At 52.0% G+C, this 26,545-nt stretch overlaps 1 protein-coding gene across 1 annotated transcript in view; it reads left to right on the plus strand.

Annotated features, from left to right (window-relative positions):
* Window positions 1-1,289: 1,289 nt before the first annotated feature.
* ADGRB1 (adhesion G protein-coupled receptor B1) overlaps window positions 1,290-26,545 on the plus strand; it is a gene marked incomplete at its 5' end in the record, with an annotated part of 91,931 nt that continues 66,675 nt past the window's right edge. The window contains 3 exons of the mRNA XM_089666904.1: window positions 1,290-1,452; window positions 6,527-6,631; window positions 16,114-16,278. Coding sequence (XP_089523030.1) covers window positions 1,290-1,452; window positions 6,527-6,631; window positions 16,114-16,278 — 433 coding nt within the window. The remainder of the gene's footprint in view (window positions 1,453-6,526; window positions 6,632-16,113; window positions 16,279-26,545) is intronic.

Here is a 26,545-nt window from a genome sequence, read left to right on the forward strand (position 1 = left end):
GACATGGATTGGCACTGATGGGCACTGATATGCTGCAATGATGGGGCTGCACTGATGGGCACTGATATGCTGCAATGATGGGGCTGCACTGATGGGCACTGATATGCTGCAATGATGGGGCTGCACTGATGGGCACTGATATGCTGCAATGATGGGGCTGCACTGATGGGCACTGATATGCTGCAATGATGGGGCTGCACTGATGGGCACTGATATGCTGCAATGATGGGGCTGCACTGATAATCAGGGTACACTCTCCCTGTCACAGGAAAGGAAATGCCGACACCCATCATTTGTTTTGTGATTGGACACAGCTGATCACATGGTACAAAGCCAGCGCCGTTGGCCTGTACCCTGATCGGTGATGAGCCGTGTCTGAGGGGCACATATATGACGTCCACGTGTGGGATGAAAGGCCCGGCCAGCCCTCCATCTGCTATTGGCCAGGCGGGGATCAGGAAAAACCAACTGAAATTTCACTTTAAATCAACTAAATACGTTATGGCGGCAAAAAAAACCCAAAATGTGTATAAAAGTTATAAAGCAGCTTCAGCCTGAATAGTAAAGTCTGTCCCTTGCCAGCATGCTGCAGAGAAGGACCCCTCCCCCGGTGTGGAAGCAGTGGTCTGTCTGCAGAGAAGGACCCCTCCCCCGGTGTGGAAGCAGTGGTCTGTCTGCAGAGAAGGACCCCTCCCCCGGTGTGGAAGCAGTGGTCTGTCTGCAGAGAAGGACCCCTCCCCCGGTGTGGAAGCAGTGGTCTGCCTGCAGAGAAGGACCCCTCCCCCGGTGTGGAAGCAGTGGTCTGTCTGCAGAGAAGGACCCTTCCCCCGGTGTGGAAGCAGTGGTCTGCCTGCAGAGAAGGACCCCTCCCCCGGTGTGGAAGCAGTGGTCTGTCTGCAGAGAAGGACCCCTCCCCCGGTGTGGAAGCAGTGGTCTGCCTGCAGAGAAGGACCCCTCCCCCGGTGTGGAAGCAGTGGTCTCTCCAGCACACCCCCTGCTGAGTCAGGGCTACAGTCCTCCTATAATCAGCTATTAGTTCTGACAGCAACAAGTGTGTTTTTCCTTTCCTGCCCCCCCCCCCCCCCCCTCCATCAACCTGACAACAACATTTTCTTTCCTGATGTCATCACTGGGTCTCTGTGCTTCTCTATGGAATGCAGGGAGATCATGGCTGGCAGGACAGCCAGTAGGGTGCTGTACATAAATTCCCTCCATGTTTGGTGACATCACAGCGATCCTTTGCTCAGGGATGAATCTAACGACATTTCTTCTTCTGTTCTTTTGTTTCCCAAGGTGGCTGGACTGCATGGAGCTCCTGGGGGGACTGTAACAGGGACTGCGGGGGCGGGCTCCAGACAAGAACGAGGTCGTGCCAGTCTGTTCCTGATGAGGGCCACATCTGTGAAGGGGTCCTAGAGGAGGGCCGTCTCTGCAACAGGAAAGCCTGCAGTGGTAAGTGCTCCCGGCATCAACGAGTCCTAGAAATGTTACTAATGATCCATTATCGTTACTTATTATACTCGTGGGCGTGGCTTGTGTGGGAAGGTCAGAGGTCAGAGGTCGTCTCGGCACTGCTGGGTTCAAAGGAAGGCTGATCCATCCCAAAGTGCGTTCCTTATAGTCGGAGCCAGCGGCTGGCTCCGCCTCCTTCCAACCGAGAGTATGTTGGTCTACAGCAGTGTTTCTCAACTCCAGTCCTCATGGACCCCCAACAGGTCATGTTTTCAGGATTTCCCTCAGATGAACCAGCTGTGGTAATTACTAAGGCAGTGAAACTGATCAAATCACCTGTGCAAAATAATGGAAATCCTGAAAACATGACCTGTTGGGGGTCCATGAGGACTGGAGTTGAGAAACACTGGGCTACAGCAAGAGACCGATCGATGGCAGCCTCGGAAGCACGTCATCATGTCGCGGGGCCACACCCCCTGTCAGGTCCCCTGGTCACAGGCCACTCGTTCTGGGAGGAGGCGCTGAGATCTGCCCTCCTCCCAGACTGCTGAGACAAGGTGGGGGGAGGCAGAGATGAGTCTCTCCGTGGCTGTGCAGACAGGCGTAGGATCTGGTGGAGGAGTTCTGTCCTCTTCTCTGCTGCCAGCTGCTGCCCCCCCCAAATAATGCCTAAACCTTCCCCCCAAAAAAAACTCCCTAACCCCACCGCAAAAATCCTAAACTCCCCCTCCAAAAAAAATTCCCTAATCCTCCCCAAAAAAATAACCCTAAACCCCCCCCCCAAAAAAAAGCTTAAACCTCCCCCCCCCAAAAAAACACGTCTAAACCTCCCCCCTCAAAAAAAACCTCCCTAAACCCCCCCCAAACACCCTAACCCCCCAAAAAAATCCTAAACCTCCCCCCCAAAAAAACTCCCTAACCCCCCCAAAAATTAACACTAAACTTCCCCCCAAAAAAGACGCCCAAACCTCCCCCACAAAAAAAAACACCTAACCCCCACTAAACCTCCCCCCCAAAAAAGCCTAAACCTCCCCCCTCAAAAAAAACCTCCCTAACCCCCCAAAAAAATCCTAAACTCCCCTCCAAAAAAATTCCCTAACCCTCCCCAAAAAAATAACCCTAAACCCCCCCCAAAAAAAGCTTAAACCTCCCCCCCCAAAAAAACACGTCTAAACCTCCCCCCTCAGAAAAAACCTCCCTAAACCCCCCCAAACACCCTAACCCCCAAAAAAATCCTAAACCTCCCCCCCAAAAAAACTCCCTAACCCCCCCAAAAAATAACACTAAACTTCCCCCCAAAAAAGACGCCCAAACCTCCCCCACAAAAAATAACACCTAACCCCCACTAAACCTCCCCCCCAAAAAAGCCTAAACCTCCCCCCTCAAAAAAACCTTCCTAACCCCCCAAAAAAATCCTAAACTCCCCCCCCAAAAAAAACTCCCTAACCCTCCACAAAAAAATAACCCTAAACCCCCCCCCCAAAAAAAGCCTAAACCTCCCCCCTCAAAAAAAACTCCCTAAACCCCCCCCCCAAAAAAACCCTAACCCCCCATAAAATCCTAAACTCCCCCCCAAAAAAACTCCGTAAGCCCCCCAAAAAAACTATAACCCCCAAAAAAAATCCTAAACTCCCCCCCCAAAAAAACTCCCTAACCCCTCCCCAAAAAAATAACCCTAAACCCCCCCAAAAAAAGCCTAAACTTCCCCCCCCAAAAAACTCCATAAACCCCCCAAAAAATAACACTAAACTTCCCCCCCAAAAAGACGCCCAAACCCCCCCCAAAAAATAACACCTAATCCCCCCCTAAACCTCCCCCCTCAAAAAAATTTCCTAAACCCCCCCAAAAAAACCCTAACCACTCAAAATAAAAAATCCTAAACTTCCCCCCCAAAACCCCCCTCCTTTGTTTGGAGGTGTAGAATGAGGCGTGTCAGACGAGGGGGGGTCACATCCGGCGCCCGACTTTAAAGTCAAGATCTGGAAAACAAAGCGTCCCGCGGGGTGAAGGATTAATGATCGCGCTGGGCGGGGGAGGGGTTGGCGTGGGGGGGGGGGGGGGGCGGGTATCGGATGAAATGACTTCATGCATTTTTTAGCTCTTCCATCATTAGAAATGATTTTGTAATTAGCGGTACGGCTGGGCCGGCACGGAACCATCGAGCAGACGGGACGTCATCGAATTTATATCTCAGGAAAGAGAGATTTACGTCTCGGGAATTTCAAATGACGATTTTCTCTTTTTTTTTTTTTGATCATCGGGGTGAAGATATTAAAGTTTGTACATCGGTGACTCCCAGTGTGGAGGGGAGGGGAGGACCCCCTGGGGGAGGGGAGGACCCCCCGGGGGGGTACAGATGATTGGACACGCGCCATTTGTTTTGTTACCAATCACAATTCAGTCGAACTTATCGTTATTCGGGCGAATGGAAAAGGAATTGCTGGAAATTACATTTTTTTTCGCTAAAAACGCAGCAAAAAAATGGCGCGGGGGTCCCCCCCCAAATCCATACCAGACCCTTCTATGAGCATGCAGCCCAGCAGGTCAGAAAAGGGGGGGGGGGGACGAGCGAGCACCCCCCCCTCCCCTCTCCTGAACAATAGCAGGCCACATGCCCTCAACGGGGGGGGGGGTGCACTGTGGCAGGGGGGCTCCCCCCAAAAAAACACCTTGATGGGGCCTTTTCTTCGCAACCTCGGTTGTGGGGGTCTGCACGGGGGGGGGGGGGGGGGCGCCTATCGGAATCTGGAAGCCCCCTTTAACCACTTGAGCCCCAGAGGATTTACCCCCCTTAATGACCACGCCCCCTTAATGACCACGCCTTTTTTTGCTGTTTGGCGCTGCACTAATTCAAATGATAATTGCGCGGTCATGCAACGCTGCACCCAAACAAAATTTACGTCCTTTTTTTCACACAAATAGAGCTTTCTTTCGGTGGTATTTGATCACCTGTGCGCTTTTTATTTTTTGCGCTATAAACAAAAAAACCACAAAAATTTTGAAAAAAAACAATATTTTCTACTTTCAGCTATAAAAAATATATCGTAAACTCAAAGTTAGTCATAAATTTAAGCCAAAATGTATTCTGCTCCATGTTTTTGGTAAAAAAAAATCCCGTGCATTAGCGGGCAAACTGGCGCTATCTGGGAGGGGCGCTAACACTATCGGAAGTCGCCAGCGACACTGATACAGTGATCAGTAAAAATCGGTTCACTGTAATCAATGACACTGGTGACAGGGCAGTGAAGGGGTTAACTGGGGGGGGGGAGGGGGGGCGATCAAGGGGTTAAATGGGATTACTGGTGTACTGGCGGGCAATCTGGCGCTATCTGGGAGGGGCGCTAACTCTATCGGAAGTCGCCAGCGACACTAATACAGTGATCAGTAAAAATCGGTTCACTGATCAGTGACACTGGTGACAGGGCAGTGAAGGGGTTAACTGGGGGGGGGGGGAGGGGGGCGATCAAGGGGTTAAATGGGATTACTGGTGTACTGGCGGGCAATCTGGCGCTATCTGGGAGGGGCGCTAACTCTATCGGAAGTCGCCAGCGACACTGATCAGTAAAATCAGTGGCAGTGAAGGGTTAACTGGAGGGGGGGGCGATCAGGGGGTTAAATGTGTCCTAGAGTGTTCTAACTGTAGTGCTTTGTACTCACTTTTTGGATGTCTTCTTCTCTGGAACGGAATGTGTCCAGGCAGAGAAGAATGACATCATATCCTGTCCTGTGTATATGTCAACACAGGACAGGATAGGACAGGGACCGATCATGTGATTTCAGCCAGAAATCACTGGCTGAAATCTAATGATCGATCCCTCCTGGATCGAATAGTGTCACCCGCGGGTCGGCGGGAGCGCGCGCGCGCCCCCTGCCGGCGAAAGTGTCGGGAGCGCGGAACCCGTTTTTAAACGTGGTTTTGTGCTCCACTGCCGCCCTGCACACGTATATACACAGTGGCAGGGCGGCAAGCGGTTAAGAAGGGGGTGCCCAGACCCCCGCCCCCCCATGTGACTGAGTATGAGGTACACGGTACCGCTTCCCATTCACACACAGATGACAGGAGACGGTCCGTGACGAGTCCTTTTTTAAAAAACAAAAATACAAAACAATGTCCCCTGAAGTAGATCCAACGCCAATCCCACCGCCCCCCGCCAACCCGAAAAAGGGGAAAAAATGCTGCACTCCCGCCGTCCATCAGCTGTGCCGGCCAGGGGGGCGGACTGACCATTTGGAAACTTGGACACTGCCCGAGGGCCCGGAGTCAGTAGGGGGCCCCATGAGATGCCCCTGGTACCTTTTTTATAGGCTTTTTTGAGTACACAGGGGCCCCATGATCCCCTATTGCCCGGGGGCCCCATGAGTTGTCAGTCGGCCCCTGGTGCCGGCCTGACAGTTCTTGAATATCTAAGGGGGCGGGGCCACCTGGTGATGTCAACCCCACCCCCTGTGTGACGTCATCGTGTGCTATGATTGGCCAAAGCATTGCACCTGACAGGGTGCCAATCACAGTGAAGACCGAGCCCAACTCTCGTCATTATTTCAAATTTCAAAAAATGATTTTCTTTCTTTTTCTTTTTTATGGACAAATTCAGGTTTTTCTGTTTATATTGTCTTTAAAAATTGATTCCTAGATAAAAACATAAGAATTCAAAACAAAAAATGACATTTTTGTGATCAGTATTAGTCCCCGCCCCCGAGGAGCGTACAATCTAATGTCCCTAACTCACATTCATATACTAGGGAGAGTAAACCGGAGTACCCGGAGGAAACCCACCAGGCACAGGGAGAACATGCAAACTCCAGGCAGGTGGTGCCGTGGTTGGGAATTGAACCGATGACCCAAGTGCTGCCGGGGGGAAGTGCTGACCACTCAGCCTCTGTGCTGCCATGTCACTTTCTCTGTCACATTTTCTATCACTGTGTCATACTAGTAGATTCTTTCCAGTAAAAGTGCTGAGTAGATCCCGCCTGCAGCGCCCCCATGTGGAGGAGGATTACATTGTATCTTGTTATTGTCTTTTATCTGCATTCATCCATCCGAGTTGCTGAGATCGTCTCTCTGGTTTTCTTGCAGCCAATGGGAGGTACGATTCCCGCAGTCAGTCTCTCAGGTCGATCGACAACAAGAAGAAGGACGACGGGGAAGAATATCAGTTGGGTTACCCGGCACCCCAGATAGGTGAGATCACCACCCACCTGTATATATATATATACTGCCTGATAACGGGGGGCCTGTGTGGGCTTCTCCTGCCGACATGATCAGCTTGCAGCAGGGTGGGGGGCTCCTGAGAGGAGCGCTGGTCTGTACCCCCGCTGTGCCCATGATGAGGGGTTCCCACCATCCCTGTGCCCATTATGAGGGGTTCCCACCATCCCGGTGCCCATTATGAGGGGTTCCCACCATCCCTGTGCCCATTATGAGGGGTTCCCACCATCTCTGTGCCCATTATGAGGGGTTCCCACCATCCCTGTGCCCATTATGAGGGGTTCCCACCATCTCTGTGCAGAGTTCCCAGGTCTGTACACCCGCTGTGCCCAGGATGAGGGGTTCCCACCATCCCTGTGCCATTTCCCGGGTCTATACCCCCGCTGTGCCCATTATGAGGGGTTCCCACCATCCCTGTGCCGAGTTCCCGGGTCTGTACGCCCGCTGTGCCCATTATGAGGGGTTCCCACCATCCCTGTGCTGAGTTCCCGGGTCTGTACACCCGTTGTGACCATTATGAGGGGTTCCCACCATCCCTGTGCCCATTATGAGGGGTTCCCACCATCCCTGTGCCCATTATTAGGGGTTCCCACCATCCCTGTTCTGAGTTCCCGGGTCTGTACCCCAGCAGTGCCCATTATGAGGGGTTCCCACCATCCCTGTGCTAAGTTCCCAGGTCTGTACGCCCGCTGTGCCCATTATGACGGGTTCCCACCATCCCTGTCCTGAGTTCCCGGGTCTGTACCCCAGCAGTGCCCATTATGAGGGGTTCCCACCATCCCTGTGCTAAGTTCCCGGGTCTGTACATCCGTTGTGACCATTATGAGGGGTTCGCACCATCCCTGTGCTGAGTCCCCGGGTCTGTACACCTGCTGTGCCCATTATGAGGGGTTCCCACCATCCCTGTGCCGAGTTCTGTACACCCGCTAATGATGATGGAGGTTCAGCACCACCTCTAGGCTTTATTATGTAAATGAAGCTTGCCTAGGACACGCCCACTCTTCCACATTGACACCCGCCCATCATATTTTGATATTTGCATAACTCCTCCCACTGTTTGCAGCAGGGTTGAGGGCTCTTGAGAGGAGCGCTGAGGCATGGATGGTGGGAGGGGCCGGCAGGGTGCTGTACACAGCTTCCTGAACACATCACAGCCCCTCCCACCATCCATGATCTGCTTGCATTCCATAGAGAAGCACAGAGACCCAGTGATCATATTACTGGGTAAAGGGTGAGGGATGTATAAGGGTCGGTTCACCACATGGAAGCCATAGAAGCCCAGTCTGGATGTGTTCCGGATGCACGTTTGCTGCGTTTTTTATGTGTTTTTGATGTGTTCTGGTACATTGTTTCCTCTCCTTTTTTTCTTAATTTCTTCATAAATAGAGAAATGTGCATTCCGGTGCGTTTTAGGTGCGCTTTGGTGCATTTTTATGCGATTTGGTGCATTCCGGTGCATTTTTAGTCAACTTGGTGCATTTTTGATGCATTTTGGTGCATTCTGGTGCATTTTTTATGTGATTTGGTGCATTCCGGTTCATTTTTGATGCATTTTGATGCATTCCGGTGCATTTTTCATGTGATTTGGTGCATTTTGGTTAATTTGTGATGCATTTTGGTGCATTCCGGTGCATTTTTTATGTGTTTTACCGCGTTCCAGTGCAGTTCTGTGTAGGAAAGATGCAGCCTGTTCTACTTTTTTTTTTTCTACATCCGGAACGCACCGGAACTGCCAGCACTGATGGGAACGATGACACCGACTTTCTGTGCATTTTGGATGCAGAAAAAAAGCACCTGAAACGCATGGAGTGTGAACGGGCCCTCGGGCTCTATATACGGTCCCCTGGCTCTGCATAGTCATCAGGAGAAGCCAAGCTGTCCGAGGAGGAATCAGGCGGATCAGAACCCCAGAATCTGTACAGAGGGTTCATGCATCCCCTGTGGAGCCCCCCTTTAACTGTCTCATCTCATCCTGGCCGATCGTTCCTCTGAGGATCGTTCCGTAATATTTGGTGTCATGCAGGATTTATGGCGCTGTCCCTGTTATAGCCGCTATTTCAGGACGGCGCGGATGATGTACAGCGCTGCGAAAAGCACAGACTCAATAATTTAGGGATCCGACGTCTCGGAATAGATCGGGGTGAGGTCGGGCCGGGCGGCTCTCAGTGCTGCCATCACAGAACCAATAAAGACTTCATCTTCTCCGGAGAGACGCTCAGTAATGAGGAGAGCGCTTCACCCCGCCGCATGGGAAGGTGTCACTCAGAACGGAGGGGACGGCCCTGACACCAGGAGAGCGCTTCACCCCGCCGCATGGAAAGGTGTCACTCAGAACGGAGGGGACGGCCCTGACACCAGGAGAGCGCTTCACCCCGCCGCATGGGAAGGTGTCACTCAGAACGGAGGGGACGGCCCTGACACCAGGAGAGCGCTTCATCCCGCCGCATGGGAAGGTGTCACTCAGAACGGAGGGGACGGCCCTGACACCAGGAGAGCGCTTCACCCTGCCGCATGGGAAGGTGTCACTCAGAACGGAGGGGACGGCCCTGACACCAGGAGAGCCGAACTCCGGGAAAATCATCCGAATGTACAGATAAAAAACAAGGGAGCTGTGCTACCTGACAAATGATGTGTGTGTCTGCCCATCCAGTGCTGAGATTACACATCTCTGCCACACAGTACAGCCCTGAGCCCATTATGAGGGGTTCCCACCATCCCTGTGCTGAGTTCCCGGGTCTGTACACCCGCTGTGCCCATTATGAGGGGTTCCCACCATCCCTGTGCTGAGTTCCCGGGTCTGTACGCCCGCTGTGCCCATTATGAGGGGTTCCCACCATCCCTGTGCTGAGTTCCTGGGTCTGTACGCCCGCTGTGCCCATTATGAGGGGTTCCCACCATCCCTGTAATGGGTTCCTGGGTCTGTACCAAGTATCTTTGGTCTTGGAGGCACCATCCAGTGGAAGGTCAGTCAACCACAGCTCAAGGAACGTCTGGCCACCTCTGGAGGGAGCCTGGAGTTCCATGTGAAGCCGGGTTTCGGGAGGCGGTTCTAGAGGTGGAGGGTGACCTTTATAACCAATAGACTCGTCTCTTTCCCCTCCTGATCGGAGATCCTCCTTAAATCTCATGTCTGAGAAGGTTTCTGGATCCGGTTGGTTTTCTCTGGCAGTCCAGCAGCTCACGATACATCGATATTTTGCAGATGTTGAATCTTCCGGCAATAAATTATTTCTCCGCATCTGTAAAGTTAAATTTAGAATAATATCAGGGCGTGGCGCGTGGCGTGTGGCGCGTGGCGTGTGGCGCGTGGCGTGTGGCGTGTGGCGTGTGGCGCGTGGCGCGTGGTGTGTGGCGCGTGGCGTGTGGCGTGTGGTGTGTGGCGTGTGGCGCGTGGTGCGTGGCGTGTGGTGTGTGGCGCGTGGCGTGTGGTGTGTGGCGCGTGGCGTGTGGTGTGTGGTGTGTGGCGCGTGGCGTGTGGTGTCTGGCGTGTGGCGTGTGGCGTGTGGCGCGGGGCTCTAAAGTCACCGGTGGGAGAAGGCCGCGCTGTATCTGAGGAATAACATGACAAAGAACCTTCCGGGAGCCATCCATCCCCCTCTCCTGGTTATTTCTATATTTTCCGAGCTGCCACCTGCTGTTGGCCTTTTTGCAGCAAATTCCTCTCCATCTTCGCAGCGGGTCCCTAAGCACGTCCGATATTTCACCGACAAGTTCCCAGCTGCGAGGAGCAGAGCGCCGAGAAAATGACTCCTGAAAACAGCTGCGCTGGCAGTTATCTGACCGGCAAGACGTCTCTGCACTCAGGATGAGTTACTGGGAGGAGCCACGCCGCCGGGAGCTGAGGAACGCGGCAATCTGAGAAAGGCCACGGAACCTTCCGAGGGACCGCAATTCACCGAAACCTCATTACCAGCCAACGTCATCGAGAATGATCAATGTCTACCTGAAGCCAGAGGACATCCTTCACTGTGCATGGAGTAATGAAGGTGTTCCCGGGTCTGTACACCCGCTGTGCCCATTATGAGGGGTTCCCACCGTCCCTGTGCTGAGTTCCCTGTCTGTATGCCTGCTGTGCCCATTATGAGGGGTTCCCACCGTCCCTGTGCTGAGTTCCCTGTCTGTACGCCTGCTGTGCCCATTATGAGGGGTTCTCACCATCGCTGTGCTGAGCTTCCGGGTCTTCATGGCTGCTGTGTCCATTATGAGGGGTTCCCACCATCCCTGTGCTGAGTTCTCGGGTCTTCATGGCTGCTGTGTCCATTATGAGGGGTTCCCACCATCCCTGTGCTGAGTACCCGGGTCTGTACACCCGCTGTGCCCATTATGAGGAGCTCCCACCATCCCTGTGCTGAGTTTTCAGGTCTGCACGCCTGCTGTGCCCATTATGAGGGGTTCCCACCATCCCTGTGCAGACCCGGGAACTCAGCACAGGGGAGATGGGAACCCCTCATAATGGGCACAGCGGGTGTTCAGACACGGGAACCAGAACAGGGATGCTTGGAACCCTTCATTGTAATGGAACCGACCCCAGACTGCGCTGGGTACTTCCATTAAACTATCGCTTCCCCGTCCGAACACCGACCACTGACACCACAGCCGACCATACAAGACTAGACCACACCAATCTTGGAGTAATCCAGGAAGTAGACTAGTTTATTTTACCACAGATACAAGATATATACACTCAGGGGACAACCCCCCCCCCCCCTGCATAATGACACAGGGCGGGGCAATCCCCCCTCCCTGCATAATGACACAGGGCGGGGCAATCCCCCCTCCCTGCATAATGACACAGGGCGGGGCAATCCCCCTTCCTGCATAATGACACAGGGCGGGGCAATCCCCCCTCCCTGCATAATGACACAGGGCGGGGCAATCCCCCCTCCCTGCATAATGACACAGGGCGGGGCAATCCCCCCTCCCTGCATAATGACACAGGGTGGGGCAATCCCCCCTCCCTGCATAATGACACAGGGCGGGGCAATCCCCCCTCCCTGCATAATGACACAGGGCAGGGCAATCCCCCCTCCCTGCATAATGACACAGGGCGGGGCAATCCCCCCTCCCTACATAATGACACAGGGCGGGGCAATCTACATTTAGTAACAAGAGACACACCAACAGCCAGTCCCATCAGGAGGGAGGGCTGCTGGAGACCCCCCCCACCAAGCCAATACACAAACACATACATCCCATAATAGTTTGCTCCCAAGCAAGACGCTAGAACAATGGGATGCAGCCACATGACACCAAACAATCCACAACCCCCCACCCCAATATTAGGACAGATCACCCTGTACCCCTAACAGCACAGGGGGACTTACACATAAGAGGGATATGGGGAGCTGAGACAGGGGTCTCCCCACCTCTTCAAAGTGAGCCGTGTTCCATGGGCCCCCCACCCAAAGTGACTCCTATCACATATCTCCTCTTTCAGCAGGAGACTAATGCAGGAGGAATCCCCAGACGGGTGGACTCTGAGGTTAGTCTGTACTTCCAGTCCCCCAATGCCAGCACCCACACAGTACCCCAAACAAATGGTCCCACACAAAGCATTCCTCACCCAGCCAACCTCTGCCTCTCCTGTAGAACATACCCACCGCTGGGGAGAAGTACGGACTGGTCCTTCTCCATGAAGTGCTCTCAGCCACTGGAGAGAAGACAGGGTGGCTGGGCCGACTCCATCATGTGGTGGGGGATCTGGGCCGACTCCATCATGTTGTGGGGGATCTGGGCCGACTCCATCATGTTGTGGGGGATCTGGGCCGACTCCATCATGTTGTGGGGGATCTGGGCCGACTCCATCATGTGGTGGGGGATCTGGGCCGACTCCATCATGTGGTGGGGGATCTGGGCCGACTCCATCATGTTGTGGGGGATCTGGGCCGACTCCATCATGTTGTGGGGGATCTGGGCCGACTCCATCATGCGGTGGGGGATCTGGGCCGACTCCATCATGCGGTGGGGGATCTGGGCCGACTCCATCATGTGGTGGGGGATCTGGGCCGACTCCATCATGTGGTGGGGGATCTGGGCCGACTCCATCATGTGGTGGGGGATCTGGGCCGACTCCATCATGTTGTGGGGGATCTGGGCCGACTCCATCATGTTGTGGGGGATCTGGGCCAACTCCATCATGCGGTGGGGGATCTGGGCCGACTCCATCATGCGGTGGGGGATCTGGGCCGACTCCATCATGCGGTGGGGGATCTGGGCCGACTCCATCATGTGGTGGGGGATCTGGGCCGACTCCATCATGTGGTGGGGGATCTGGGCCGACTCCATCATGTGGTGGGGGATCTGGGCCGACTCCATCATGTGGTGGGGGATCTGGGCCGACTCCATCATGTGGTGGGGGATCTGGGCCGACTCCATCATGTTGTGGGGGATCTGGGCCGACTCCATCATGTGGTGGGGGATCTGGGCCGACTCCATCATGTGGTGGGGGATCTGGGCCGACTCCATCATGTGGTGGGGGATCTGGGCCGACTCCATCATGTGGTGGGGGATCTGGGTCGACTCCATCATGTGGTGGGGGATCTGGGCCGACTCCATTATGTTGTGGGGGATCTGGGCCGACTCCATCATGTTGTGGGGGATCTGGGCCGACTCCATCATGCGGTGGGGGATCTGGGCCGACTCCATCATGCGGTGGGGGATCTGGGCCGACTCCATCATGTGGTGGGGGATCTGGGCCGACTCCATCATGCGGTGGGGGATCTGGGCCGACTCCATCATGTGGTGGGGGATCTGGGCCGACTGCCCACCATCCCTGGGGTACCCAGGTGGTGACTGTAGTCTCCTCCACTTTGACTTGATGGACACCCCCCAGTGTTTGCAAAGTACGGCTGACCTCCTCCTGTCCCAATGTCGGACCCTCTTCTGGGGTTGTGTCAGTGGAGACCGAAGTCCCATCCATGGACATCAGCTCAAGCTGCCGTTGTGAGGTGCCGATTGCATCCTCTTCCTGTAGCTCCTGCGGTGCTGATTGTTGTGGGCAGAGGTCAACCACGCCATGACCTGAGGCCAGCTCTTCTGCTGGAGGCTCGCCGGCTGGTTCCTCCTCAGCAGAAAAGTCAATCAAATCCCCAGTCTCTGGAACTGGTGTCTGGGGATAGGGGTTCACCATCTCCTGTCTGTGGAACCCAGAAGATGTTACCAGTGCTGGGCAGAGGTCAGCAATGTTTGGGTCTGTTGCCGGCTCTTCTGCTGGAGGCTCACCAGGTTGTTTTTCCTCAGCAGAGAAGTCTATCAAATCTCCAGTCTCTGGATTTTCCACTGCCGATTCTTGGGCATGCTGCTGAACTTGTTTTAGCAGTTGCCTGTATGTCCTTTCCAGATCCTGTTCTTTCATCAGCAGGTATTCCAGATCTGGTTCAAGCTCTGAGACCCCTGTGAGACCGAACATAGCCTCTCTGTCTTCTCGCAGCTCCTCCAGGGTGGGTTCTCCTTCATCACCAAACACACGATGATCTGTAAGGCTCTCCCACAGCAATCCAGGGCCACCAAAGTCATATCCCTCCGGAGAGCATTCTGTTGTCACCCCTAAATATTCCTGCTCTGCGTACCATTGCAGAGCCTGATATCGGTCGTCCAGCTCTATCTCCTGCTGGACCAGCCTGTCCAACTCAGTCACCCATTGCTCCTGGGTCGCTCTCCCAGGAATGGCATCTGTAACTTCCGATGGTCCCTGGCCCGTTCCCCTGGGGTTGGATAGCACTTGTCCTTGTCCATACCAGCAACCTGGAGGGCTCCACTCCAAAGCACCTCCCAAATCCACTGCCTGAGCTCCAGGTACTCATCCGCAGACACAGTCCTGGGGTATGGTGCAAGAATGATCCGCAGCAGCTCCGGGAACTCTGATGTCAGGTCCATATCTCCACTGGGGTGACCGACGTCTCCTTTCCTGATCTTGGATCCCGGTGGTGGTTTGGACGTGTTCACAGCTTGGAAGCACAATCCCACCGCTGCCACCAATGTAACGGAACCGGAACCCGACTGCACCAATGTAACGGAACCGACCCCGACTGCACCAATGTAACGGAACCGACCCTGACTGCGCTAGGGTACTTCCGTTAGGCTCCCACTTCCCCGTCCGAACACCGACCACTGACACCACCGCTGACCATACAGGAGTAGACCACACCAATCTTGGAGTAATCCAGGAAGAAGTTTATTTGAACACAGATACAAGATATATACACTCAGGGGGCAATCCCCCCTCCCTGCATAATGACACAGGACGGGACAATCCCCCCTCCCTGCATAATGACACAGGGTGGGGCAATCCCCACTCCCTGCATAATGACACAGGACGGGACAATCCCCCCTCCCTGCATAATGACACAGGGTGGGGCAATCCCCCCTCCCTGCATAATGACACAGGTGCGGGGCAATCCCCCCTCCCTGCATAATGACACAGGGCGGGACAATCCCCCCTCCCTGCATAATGACACAGGGCGGGGCAATCCCCCCTCCCTGCATAATGACACAGGGCGGGGCAATCCCCCCTCCCTGCATAATGACACAGGGCGGGACAATCCCCCCTCCCTGCATAAGGACACAGGGCGGGGCAATCCCCCCTCCCTGCATAATGACACAGGGCGGGGCAATCCCCCCTCCCTGCATAATGACACAGGGCGGGGCAATCCCCCCTCCCTGCATAATGACACAGGGATGGGCAATCCCCCCTCCCTGCATAATGACACAGGGCGGGGCAATCCCCCTCCCTGCATAATGACACAGGGCGGGGAAATCCCCCCTCCCTGCATAATGACACAGGGCGGGGCAATCCCCCTCCCTGCATAATGACACAGGGCGGGCCAATCTACATTTAGTAACAAGAGACACACCAGCAGACAGTCCCATAAGGAGGGAGGGCTGCTGGAGACACATACATCCCATAATAGTTTGCTTCCAAGCCAGACACACAATAGAACAATGGGATGCAGCCACATGACACCAAACAATCCACAACCCCCCACCCCAATATTAGGACAGATCACCCTGTACCCCTAACAGGCACAGGGTGACTTACACATAAGAGGGATATGGGGAGCTGAGACAGGGGTCTCCCCACCTCTCCAAAGTGAGCTGTGTTCCATGGGCCCCCCATCCAAAGTGACTCTCGTCACACTCATAATGTTCACAGCGGGTGTACAGACTCAGGAACTCGGCACAGGGATGGTGGGAACCCCTCATAATGGGCACAGCGGGCGTACAGACCCAGGAACTCAGCACAGGGATGGTGGGAACCCCTCATAATGGGCACAGCAGGCACAGAGCTATAGGAGACCATCAGGTTGTGTACCTATCAGAGGAGATGATATCTGTTGCGGTTTTTCTCTGGATCTTCCATTTCTCTTCAGGTCGATAATAGTAATTTTGGGACATTTTACAAGAAATAAACATTTTATACGATTTATAAACACATAAAACTGTCATTTTTCCTGCAGGGGACCCGGCGGCGGAGGAGTGGTCTCCCTGGAGCGTATGTTCCACCACCTGCGGGGAGGGGCTGAAGTCCCGGACGCGGTTCTGCGTCTCCTCCTCCTACAGCACCCATTGCAGCGGACCTCTGAAAGAACACAAGCAATGCAACAACTCCGCCGTGTGTCCAGGTAAGGCGATAAGCCCCTCCTTCTTCAGGGTGATGCCCCTCCTTGTTAAGGGTGACGCCCCTCCTTGGTCAGGGTGACGCCCCTTTTTGTACAGGGTAGCGCCTCTCCTTGTACAGGGTGAAGCCCATCCTTGGTCAGGGTGACGCCCCTCCTTGTTCAGGGTGACGCCTCTCCTTGTACAGGGTGACGCCCCTCCTTGGTCAGGGTGACGCCCCTCCTTGGTCAGGGTGACGCCCCTCCTTGGTCAGGGTGACGCCCCTCCTTGTTCAGGGTGATGCCCCTCCTTGTTCAGGGTGACGCCCCTCCTTGTACAGGGTGAAGCCCCTCCTTGGTCAGGGTGATGCTCCTCCTTGGTCAAGGTGACGCCTCTGCTTGTTCAGGGTGATGCCCCTCCTTGGTCAGGGTGACGCCTCTGCTTGTTCAGGGTGAGGCCCCTCACTATTCAGGGTGACGCCCCTCCTTGGTCAGGGTGAAGCCCCTCCTTCTTCAGGGTGATGCCCCTCCCACATCACATGGCACATCAGGAATTTATTTTGTTTTATAAAAAGGTTTAATAATCGCTTCCAACAGTGAAATGCAAGAAGATTGAACGCCAAAGATTGTCAGTTCGGTTCTGGGTGGAGTCTGGGCCGCCTGGATTCCTGGTCCATCATTTCATGATCTCCCCTGACGTACTGACCATGGGAAGGACATGGAATGTGTTGGTTGTCATGTTGGTGGAATGTGGTGGTTGTCGTGTTGGTGGAAGGTGGTGGTTGTCGTATTGGTGGAATGTGGTGGTTGTCGTATTGGTGGAATGTGATGGTTGTCGTATTGGTGGAATTTGGCGGTTGGCTTATTGCAGGAATGTGGCGGTTGTCGTATTGGTGGAATGTGTTGGTTGTCGTATTAGTGGAATGTGTTGGTTGTCGTATTGGTGGAAGGTGGTGGTTGTCGTATTGGCGGAAGGTGGTGGTTGTCGTGTTGGTGGAAGGTGGTGGTTGTCGTATTGGTGGAATGTGGTGGTTGTCGTGTTGGTGGAATGTGGTGGTTGTCGTATTGGTGGAATGTGATGGTTGTCGTATTAGTGGAATGTGTTGGTTGTCGTATTGGTGGAAGGTGGTGGTTGTCGTATTGGCGGAAGGTGGTGGTTGTCGTATTGGTGGAATGTGGTGGTTGTCGTATTGGTGGAATGTGGCGGTTGTCGTATTGGTGGAATGTGATGTTTGTCGTAATGGTGGAATGTGGTGGTTGTCGTATTGGTGGATTGTGGTGGAATGTGGTGGTTGTCGTATTGGTGGAATGTGGTGGTTGTCGTATTGGTGGAATGTGGTGGTTGTCGTATTGGTGGATTGTGGTGGTTGTCGTATTGGTGGATTGTGGTGGAATGTGGTGGTTGTCGTATTGGTGGATTGTGGTGGAATGTGGTGGTTGTCGTATTGGTGGATTGTGGTGGAATGTGGTGGTTGTCCTGTTGGTGGAATGTGGTGGTTGTCGTATTGGTGGATTGTGGTGGTTGTCGTATTGGCGGAATGTGGTGGTTGTCGTATTGGCGGAATGTGGTGGTTGTCGTATTGGTGGAATGTGATGGTTGTCGTATTAGTGGAATGTGTTGGTTCTCGTATTGGTGGAAGGTGGTGGTTGTCGTATTGGTGGAATGTGTTGGTTGTCGTATTAGTGGAATGTGTTGGTTCTCGTATTGGTGGAAGGTGGTGGTTGTCGTATTAGTGGAATGTGTTGGTTCTCGTATTGGTGGAAGGTGGTGGTTGTCGTATTGGTGGAATGTGGTGGTTGTCGTATTGGTGGAATGTGGTGGTTGTCGTATTGGTGGAATGTGGTGGTTGTCGTATTGGTGGAATGTGGTGGTTGTCGTATTGGTGGATTGTGGTGGAATGTGGTGGTTGTCGTATTGGTGGAATGTGTTGGTTGTCGTATTGGTGGAATGTGGTGGTTGTCGTATTGGTGGAATGTGGTGGTTGTCGTATTGGTGGATTGTGTTGGTTGTCGTATTGGTGGATTGTGGTGGAATGTGATGGTTGTCGTATTGGTGGAATGTGTTGGTTGTCGTATTGGTGGATTGTGGTGGAATGTGATGGTTGTCGTATTAGTGGAATGTGTTGGTTGTCGTATTGGTGGAATGTGTTGGTTGTCGTATTGGTGGAATGTGTTGGTTGTCGTATTGGTGGAATGTGGTGGTTGTCGTATTGGTGGATTGTGTTGGTTGTCGTATTTCTTTCCTGTTTATTACATTTGTCATGTTTATCCCATCATGCCGAGTGGCAGTTGTGCAGCAGAAACGATCCCTCCCTCCCTCCCCCCCCCCCGGGGGTTACAGTGACATTAACCAAACAGGAAAACAAGAATGTACACAAATGTATCAATATATCTACAGAAACAAAACCCGCCGGCGAGTATTCATTATGTTTATATATTTTTTTAAATTTTATTTAAATAATTATAAAAGTAATGGTTTTATGCCCGGGGCGTGGCTTCTGTTTCGCGTGACCTCTGGGATTGGCTGTCAGTGGGGGGTAACACAATCGGGAGACTTGATGGAGCGCTGCAGCAAGCGCCCGGCGCCGTCACCCAAATATCCCACTAAGAAGGGGGTTGGTAGAAAGGCACCCATCCAGGATGCGCCATAATCCAATAATAAGTCACCGCCACACGACGATCCACTCCGACTCTACGGAAAGTAAAGTGTGACCTCAGCTCCTCCCCATAGCCCTGACGCGTTTCGCCCCATGACTGCCCTCTATGACTAAGCCCCGCCCCAGTGGGTGGGGAAAATAATTAATTATTAATATTAAATGTAATATTTAAATTATCGGTGGCCGCAGGTTATATCAAGAATTACACTATTGCTAAAGGAGTTAATTGCTCAACATATTATTAGCAATTTATATAATATTATTATTTATTCATATAATATATAAATTATTAATAATACGCTAAGCAATAAGTAAATAAATAGTATAAATTCATAAGTAAATAAATGTTAGTAAAAAACGCAGGTTTGCCACGTTTTTTTTTTTTTAACAAAAGAAAATTAAAATTTTGGCTCAAAAACACAGGTTTGCCGTTTTTTTTTTTTAACAAAAGAAAATTAAAATTAAAATTTTGGCTCAAAAACGCAGGTTTTCTGCGGTTTTATTTTCCTACAAAAGAAAATAAACATTTTTTTTTTTTTTTTTACAAAAGAAAATTAAATTTCAAATTGTGGCTCAAAAATACAGGTTTTCCATGTTCTTTTTTTTTTAGAAAAGAAAATAAAATTTGGGCTAAAAAAGTCAGGTTTTCAGTGTTTTGTTTTTTTTTTTTACCAGCATTAGAGCGTTTTTATAGCTAAAAAAAAAACCCTCCTCTTGAAACCCTCCAGTTCTTTTTTTTTTTTCTAGCCAAAAAATGCTGATTAAAGCCTATGTGCGCACGGACAGCTAGGATAACATGCTGGGGGGGGGGGGGGGGGCGGGGTTACTGGCTGTAGAAAAAAACGCCTAACGCCGAAAACCGCTGCTGTAAAATCGGCCGGCGCACGTGATGCCTAATAGGCGAGGTAGGCTGATGCGTTCCAGGCGTTCATGGATTGATAGAAAATGCTGATACTGGAATAATGGGGTATCTATTTAGCATACCGCCCCCCCTGCCCCCCCCCCCCGGGTGGTAAGTGCGCTTTTCTCCTATTCTCGTCGATAGAAGTCGATTTTTGCAATCGATATTTTCCTCGTCAGTCCCGAGGTTCAGGTTTTTCGGCTCTTTTCCGGCGGATTCTGCACTCCTCCCCACAGAAGTGAGGTTTGTTCTCATCTGTCTGTCTTGCTGCTCTTTGAATCCTGGAATGACGCCCCCCCATGGCAGGTCATGGGTTCAGGTGAGAGGTCGCCGGCGCCCCCCCACTGCCAAGCAAATCGTCTCCTGACAGCTGCTATCACACACGGGGGGGGGGGGGGGGGGGGGCGTGATTGTCCGGGTATTGATGGGCCCACAATGTGATCCTGACGTGACGAGAGTGATGAACAACACGCCTCACCATCATAGTCATCATGGGGGGGTATGAAGACCTCCTAAAAATGTCATCGATTGACATTGAATGTGGGGATCCAGATTTGTCAGAAAATGTTCGATCCTCTGTCGGTGACGTATTGACGGTGCAAAGATTTCGGCAAAGTTGCAGGTTTCTGCCTTTCTCTGCTGTCTTCCTCAAACCGATAGGAGGATGTTCCTTCACTGCAGTCACCTGCGGTCACCTGAGCAACCTCAACGTGAGAAGGCCTCATACACACCGGGCGCCTTTACAGATGCTGGTTATGGCATTTTTTTCTACAGCCAGTAACCCTCCCCCCTCCCCCCAGTATGTTATCCTGGTGAATAGGCATACCTAACGTCTTCACATTTTCCAACTACATACTACTAGTTTATGATCAACCCTAGACTGCAGGACATCACCATCGTCACCACCATCGTCACCACCATCGTCACCATCATCATCACCATCATCGTCACCATCATCGTCACCATCATCGTCACCACCATTGTCACCATTGTCACCACCATCGTCACCACCATTGTCACCATCATCATCACCATCATCGTCACCACCATCGTCACCACCATCGTCACCACCATCGTCACCACCATTGTCACCACCATCATCACCATCATCGTCACCACCATTGTCACCACCATCGTCACCACCATCATCACCACCATTGTCACCATCGTCACCACCATCGTCACCACCATTGTCACCACCATCATCACCATCATGGTCACCACCATTGTCACCACCATCGTCACCACCATCGTCACCACCATCATCACCACCATTGTCACCACCATTGTCACCATCGTCACCACCATCATCACCACCATTGTCACCACCATTGTCACCACCATTGTCACCACCATGGTCACCACCATCGTCACCACCATTGTCACCATCACGTTATATCTGCAGTATAAAGTAAAATACACTATATTGCCCCAAGTATCGGGCCGCTGCCCTTTCCACACACATGACCTTTAATGGCCCCTCAGTCTTAGTCCGTAGGGTTCAATGTTGAGTTGGCCCTGCCCTTTCCACACACATGACCTTTAATGGGCCCCCAGTCTTAGCCCATAGGGTTCAATATTGAGTTGGCCCCACCCTTTCCACACACATGACCTTTAATGGCCCCCCAGTCTTAGCCCATAGGGTTCAATATTGAGTTGGCCCCACCCTTTCCACACACATGACCTTTAATGGCCCCCAAGTCATAGTCCGTAGGGTTCAATATTGAGTTGGCCCCGCCCTTTCCACACACATGACCTTTAATGTCCTCCCAGTTTTAGTCCGTAGGGTTCAATATTGAGTTGGCTCCGCCCTTTCCACGCACATGACCTTTAATGGCCCCCCAGTCTTAGTCCGTAGGGTTCAATATTGAGTTGGCCCCGCCCTTTGCACCTATAACAGCTTCAACTCTTCTGGGAAGGCCGTCCACAAGGTTTAGGAGGGTGTCTATGGGAAGGTTGGACCATTCTTCCAGAAGCACATTTGTCAGGTCAGGCACTGATGTCGGGGGAGGAGGCCTGGCTCGCAGTCTCCACTCTAATTCATCCCAAAGGTGTTCTATGGGGTTGAGGTCAGGACTCTGTGCAGGACAGTCAAGTTCCTCCACCCCAAACTGGCTCCTCCATGTCTTTATGGACCTTGCTTTGTGCACTGGGGGGCAGTCATGTTGGAACAGGAAGGGGCCATCCCCAAACTCCTCCCACAAAGTTGGGAGCATGAAATTGTCCAAAATGTCGCCTTAAGAGTTTCCTTCACTGGAACTAGTGGGCCAAGCCCAACCCCTGAAAAACACCCCCGCACCATAATCCCCCCTCCACCAAACTTTACACTTGGCACAATGCAGTCAGGCAAGTACCGTTCTCCTGGCCACCGCCAAACCCAGACACGTCCATCAGATTACCAGAGAAGCGTGATTGGTCACTCCAGAGAACACGCCTCCTCTGCTATAGAGTCCAGTGGCGGCGTGCTTTACACCATCCGACGCTTTGCATTGCACTTGGTGATGGAAGTCTGGGATGCAGCTGCTCGGCCATGGAAACCCATTCCATGAAGCTCTCTACGCACTGTTGTTGGGCTCATCTGAAGGCCACACCAAGTTTGGAGGTCTTTAGCTATTGACTCTGCAGACAGTTGGCGACTTCTGCGCCCTGTGCGCTTCAGCATGCACTGACCCCGCCCTGTCATGTGACGTGGCCTACCACTTGGTGGCTGAGTGGCTGTTGTTCCCAGTTGCTTCCACTTTGTTATAATCCCACTAACAGTTGAGCGTGGAATATTTAGTGGCCAGGAAATGTCACGGATGGACTTATTGCCCAGGTGACCACCTATCACGGGACCACGCTTGGAGTCACTGAGCTCCTGAGAGCGACCCATTCTTTCACCAATGTTTGTAGAAGCCGTCTGCATGTCTAGGGGCTTGATTGTATACACCTGTGTCCATGGAGGGGATTGGAACACCTGAATCACATGATATGGAGGGGATTGGAACACCTGAATCACATGATATGGAGGGGATTGGGACACCTGAATCACATGATTGGGAGGGGATTGGAACACCTGAATCACATGATTGGGAGGGGATTGGAACACCTGAATCACATGATATGGAGGGGATTGGAACACCTGAATCACATGACTGGGAGGGGATTGGAACACCTGAATCACATGATATGGAGGGGATTGGAACACCTGAATCACGTGATTGGGAGGGGATTAGAACACATGAATCACATGATTGGGGGGGTGGTAATACTTTTGGCAATGTAGGGTATTTTTGATACATGTTAGGAGCGGATCTATGAATTTGTGGAATAATATTAGAAGTGGGACATTTGTTGTGTAGAATGATAATTATAAATGATGGGAAGCCGTCTGCGGGATGACGTGACTCGGTAATAGATGTACAGATCTGTGGCTCTCGGTTATGAGTGTAGACGGGTTTTGGCGTTTTCTTGTATCTCTCGCACTGATTATGTGGAGATCTTTTTGCTCATAACGGGTGAACTAAGACACCAGATCCTGCAGCCCAGCAATGTCCTTGATGTGTCCCCGGCGTCCCCTTTCCACGTTGGGCCCTCAACGACGTCACATCTCACAAGAGACTTTTAAAATGAAGTTAGTTCTGTCGGCGATCCATCAAGTCTGCATCTCTCGATGTATACTGACCTTCCGTAATATCCAGATACAGGATCCAGCCTCAGATGGGGGAAGATGGGGGTGGGGGGGTCCTCACTGACCTCACTGATCTTTTAGGTCCAGATATTTGTAAGATTGAAGTGCGGAAGGTTTGAAGTGGAAGTAAAGGAGCGCCAGACCAAAGCCGGGTGAACACGCCTAGATCATTGTAATTGTTTGTAAAAAAAAAAAATGCGTTTCGGGGGGCAACATCCCCCTTCATCATGAAACACGGTCCTAACGATGAAAAATGATGAGTAGATATACACAGGAGCTTCAGCTGTCGCATTGGAATTATGGAATGGTAAAAGAAGCGCAATACATAGTAAGACATCCGATAGAAATGTATATTGTTTGTATCTTTTTGTCAGGACCCGTGTCTGAACCTGCGACCTCTGCTGTGTCTGGTGGCATCACTTCTTGCTGAGCCACTGGACAGCTACCAAGACAATTCCTTGAATGTTCTTGCCTTGAACTTTTGTTTCCCTTGAACCCTTTGCTCCTCCCATGAACTATTTAAGCCACTTCCTGTTTGCCAGATTATTGTGATCTCTCCAGCCAAATTCTTGATCTTGTCACTCCTGCTGCCATCCGTATCTCTGCTACCACTCATTACCGACCTTTGTCTTGTTCCTCAACTTTGCTTCTGCTTGATCCCAACCCACAACCACTTTTTACCGACCTTTGTCTTGTTCCTTGACTGAGCTACTTGATCCCAACCCACAACCACTTTTTACTGAACTTTGGCTTGTTCCTCGACTGAGCTTCAGCTTGATCCCAACCTGCAACCACTTGTTACCGACCTTTGGTATATTGACCTTCCGTATTATCCAGATACAGGAGCCGGCCTCAGATGGGGGAAGATGGGGGGGTCCTCACTGACCTCGCTGATCTTTTAGGTCCACATTTTTGTAACATTGAGGTGCAGAAAGTTTGAAGTGGAAGTAAAGTAGCGCCAGACCAAAGCCGGATGAACACGCCAATACATTTTTATTGTTTGTAAAACTTGTTACCGACCTTTGGCTTGTTCCTTGACTGAGCTTCTGCTTGAACCCAACCTGTGACCACTTGTTACCGACCTTTGGCTTGTTCCTTGACTGAGCTTCTGCTTGAACCCAACCTGTGACCACTTGTTACCGACCTTTGGCTTGTTCCTTGACTGAGCTTCTGCTTGAACCCAACCTGTGACCACTTGTTACCGACCTTTGGCTTGTTCCTTGACTGAGCTTCTGCTTGAACCCAACCTGTGACCACTTGTTACCGACCTTTGGCTTGTTCCTTGACTGAGCTTCTGCTTGAACCCAACCTGTGACCACTTGTTACCGACCTTTGGCTTGTTCCTTGACTGAGCTTCTGCTTGAACCCAACCTGTGACCACTTGTTACCGACCTTTGGCTTGTTCCTTGACTGAGCTTCTGCTTGAACCCAACCTGTGACCACTTGTTACCGACCTTTGGCTTGTTCCTTGACTGAGCTTCTGCTTGAACCCAACGTGTGACCACTTGTTACCGACCTTTGGCTTGTTCCTTGACTGAGCTTCTGCTTGAACCCAACGTGTGACCACTTGTTACCGACCTTTGGCTTGTTCCTTGACTGAGCTTCTGCTTGAACCCAACCTGTGACCACTTGTTACCGACCTTTGCCTTGTTTACTGACTACACTTCTGCTTGAACCCTACCTGCTATATCTGCTACTGGACCCCGGCTTGCTCATCTCCTGGTGGGGCAATCGTGAGGACCACAGTCTGGTACTAACACGGAGCAAAACCCATCCCCACCATCAGCTCTGGTGAATACTGGTTAGCATTTAGACCCTTCTCCACGTCATCCACCAGGGTGACCTGCTTGTGTGCTTCTCTTGCTGGTCAATGGGAGCCTCTCTGCTGGTCTCCAAACCGTGATACTTTTACCATTCTATAATTCAATTGGTCCAACTGAAGTTCATGGGACAAGTTTGTTGTTATCATGGGGTGTTCTTGTTATCATGGGGTGTTCTTTTTATTATGGGGTGTTCTTGATACTATGGGGTGTTCTTGTAGTATATACTATGCAATGTTCTAGGTCAGGGGCCGGGCACATATGATTGGATAGTGGATCTGATCATTGCTGGTTCCCTAAGATAGGTGGCACCAGCAATTTTCTTCTAGAACTCCTCATCACCTCCTTACCAGATTTCTAGCTGGGTGAGTCTCTGGGGCAGGGGTGTATTTAGGTTTTGTGCTGCCCTAGGCAACACACAAATTGCCCCCCCCCCCCGCAGAGAGAGACTGACATTGACCAACAATACCCCAGCCCCCCACCCAAGAGAGCCTTCCACTACCACTGTCCCCCCATACACCAGCCACCATCCCCATGGTGAGAGAGAGACACTAATCTTCACCCCGGGAAGGAGAGTTGGGCTGTTCCTAAATGTCATGAAACCCGCAGCCTCTCTTAGAACCTAACAGGTCCCCATGCCACGTGTGTCCCTTCTTCCATCCCTTCTTCCAAGGGGCAGTGCTGCCCCCCCTGAAAAATGCCTCCCTAGGCAAATGCTTTGTGGTAATTACACCCCCGCTCTGGTGTTTGTGGTCCCACCAGCCGATCCTCAGAGCGAGGAGCAGTCGGGCCCCGTGTGCACAGCAGGACATCAGTCTAGGACTGCAGCTTGCCTAAGACGTCCCCCAGAGAATTCTTCTATTGATTTTTATGACGGCTGCCATGATAAGGTCATTATCCCGGGTCCTCCTTGTCTTTCCCGTCCGCCCTGTTGGCCCCGGCTGGCCGGCTTTGGTTGTCCATTGTGTCAGATGGATTCTTAAGCAGCCCACAGACGTTTTTTTTTTTTAAAAGTCGTAAATCGGTCGTTCAGACGGCTGACGTTGCCACGAATTTAAAAAAAAAGTCGTCGGGTTTTAGTCCCGTCTGCGGCCGTCAATTAATATAATAGCGGAGTCCCTGCAGAGAGATCATCTATTATATCTGACAGAAGAAGAAGAAGAGGAACAACATTGTATCTATTTGTATCCGAATAGAAACATCTGTATCCGAAATGCACACAAATAGATACATTGTTGCAGCTTTT

The sequence above is a fragment of the Staurois parvus genome, unplaced genomic scaffold (genome assembly GCF_062004578.1).
Source record: "Staurois parvus isolate SC_StPar_1 unplaced genomic scaffold, SC_StPar_1.0 ptg002898l, whole genome shotgun sequence".
Lineage (NCBI taxonomy): Eukaryota > Metazoa > Chordata > Amphibia > Anura > Ranidae > Staurois > Staurois parvus.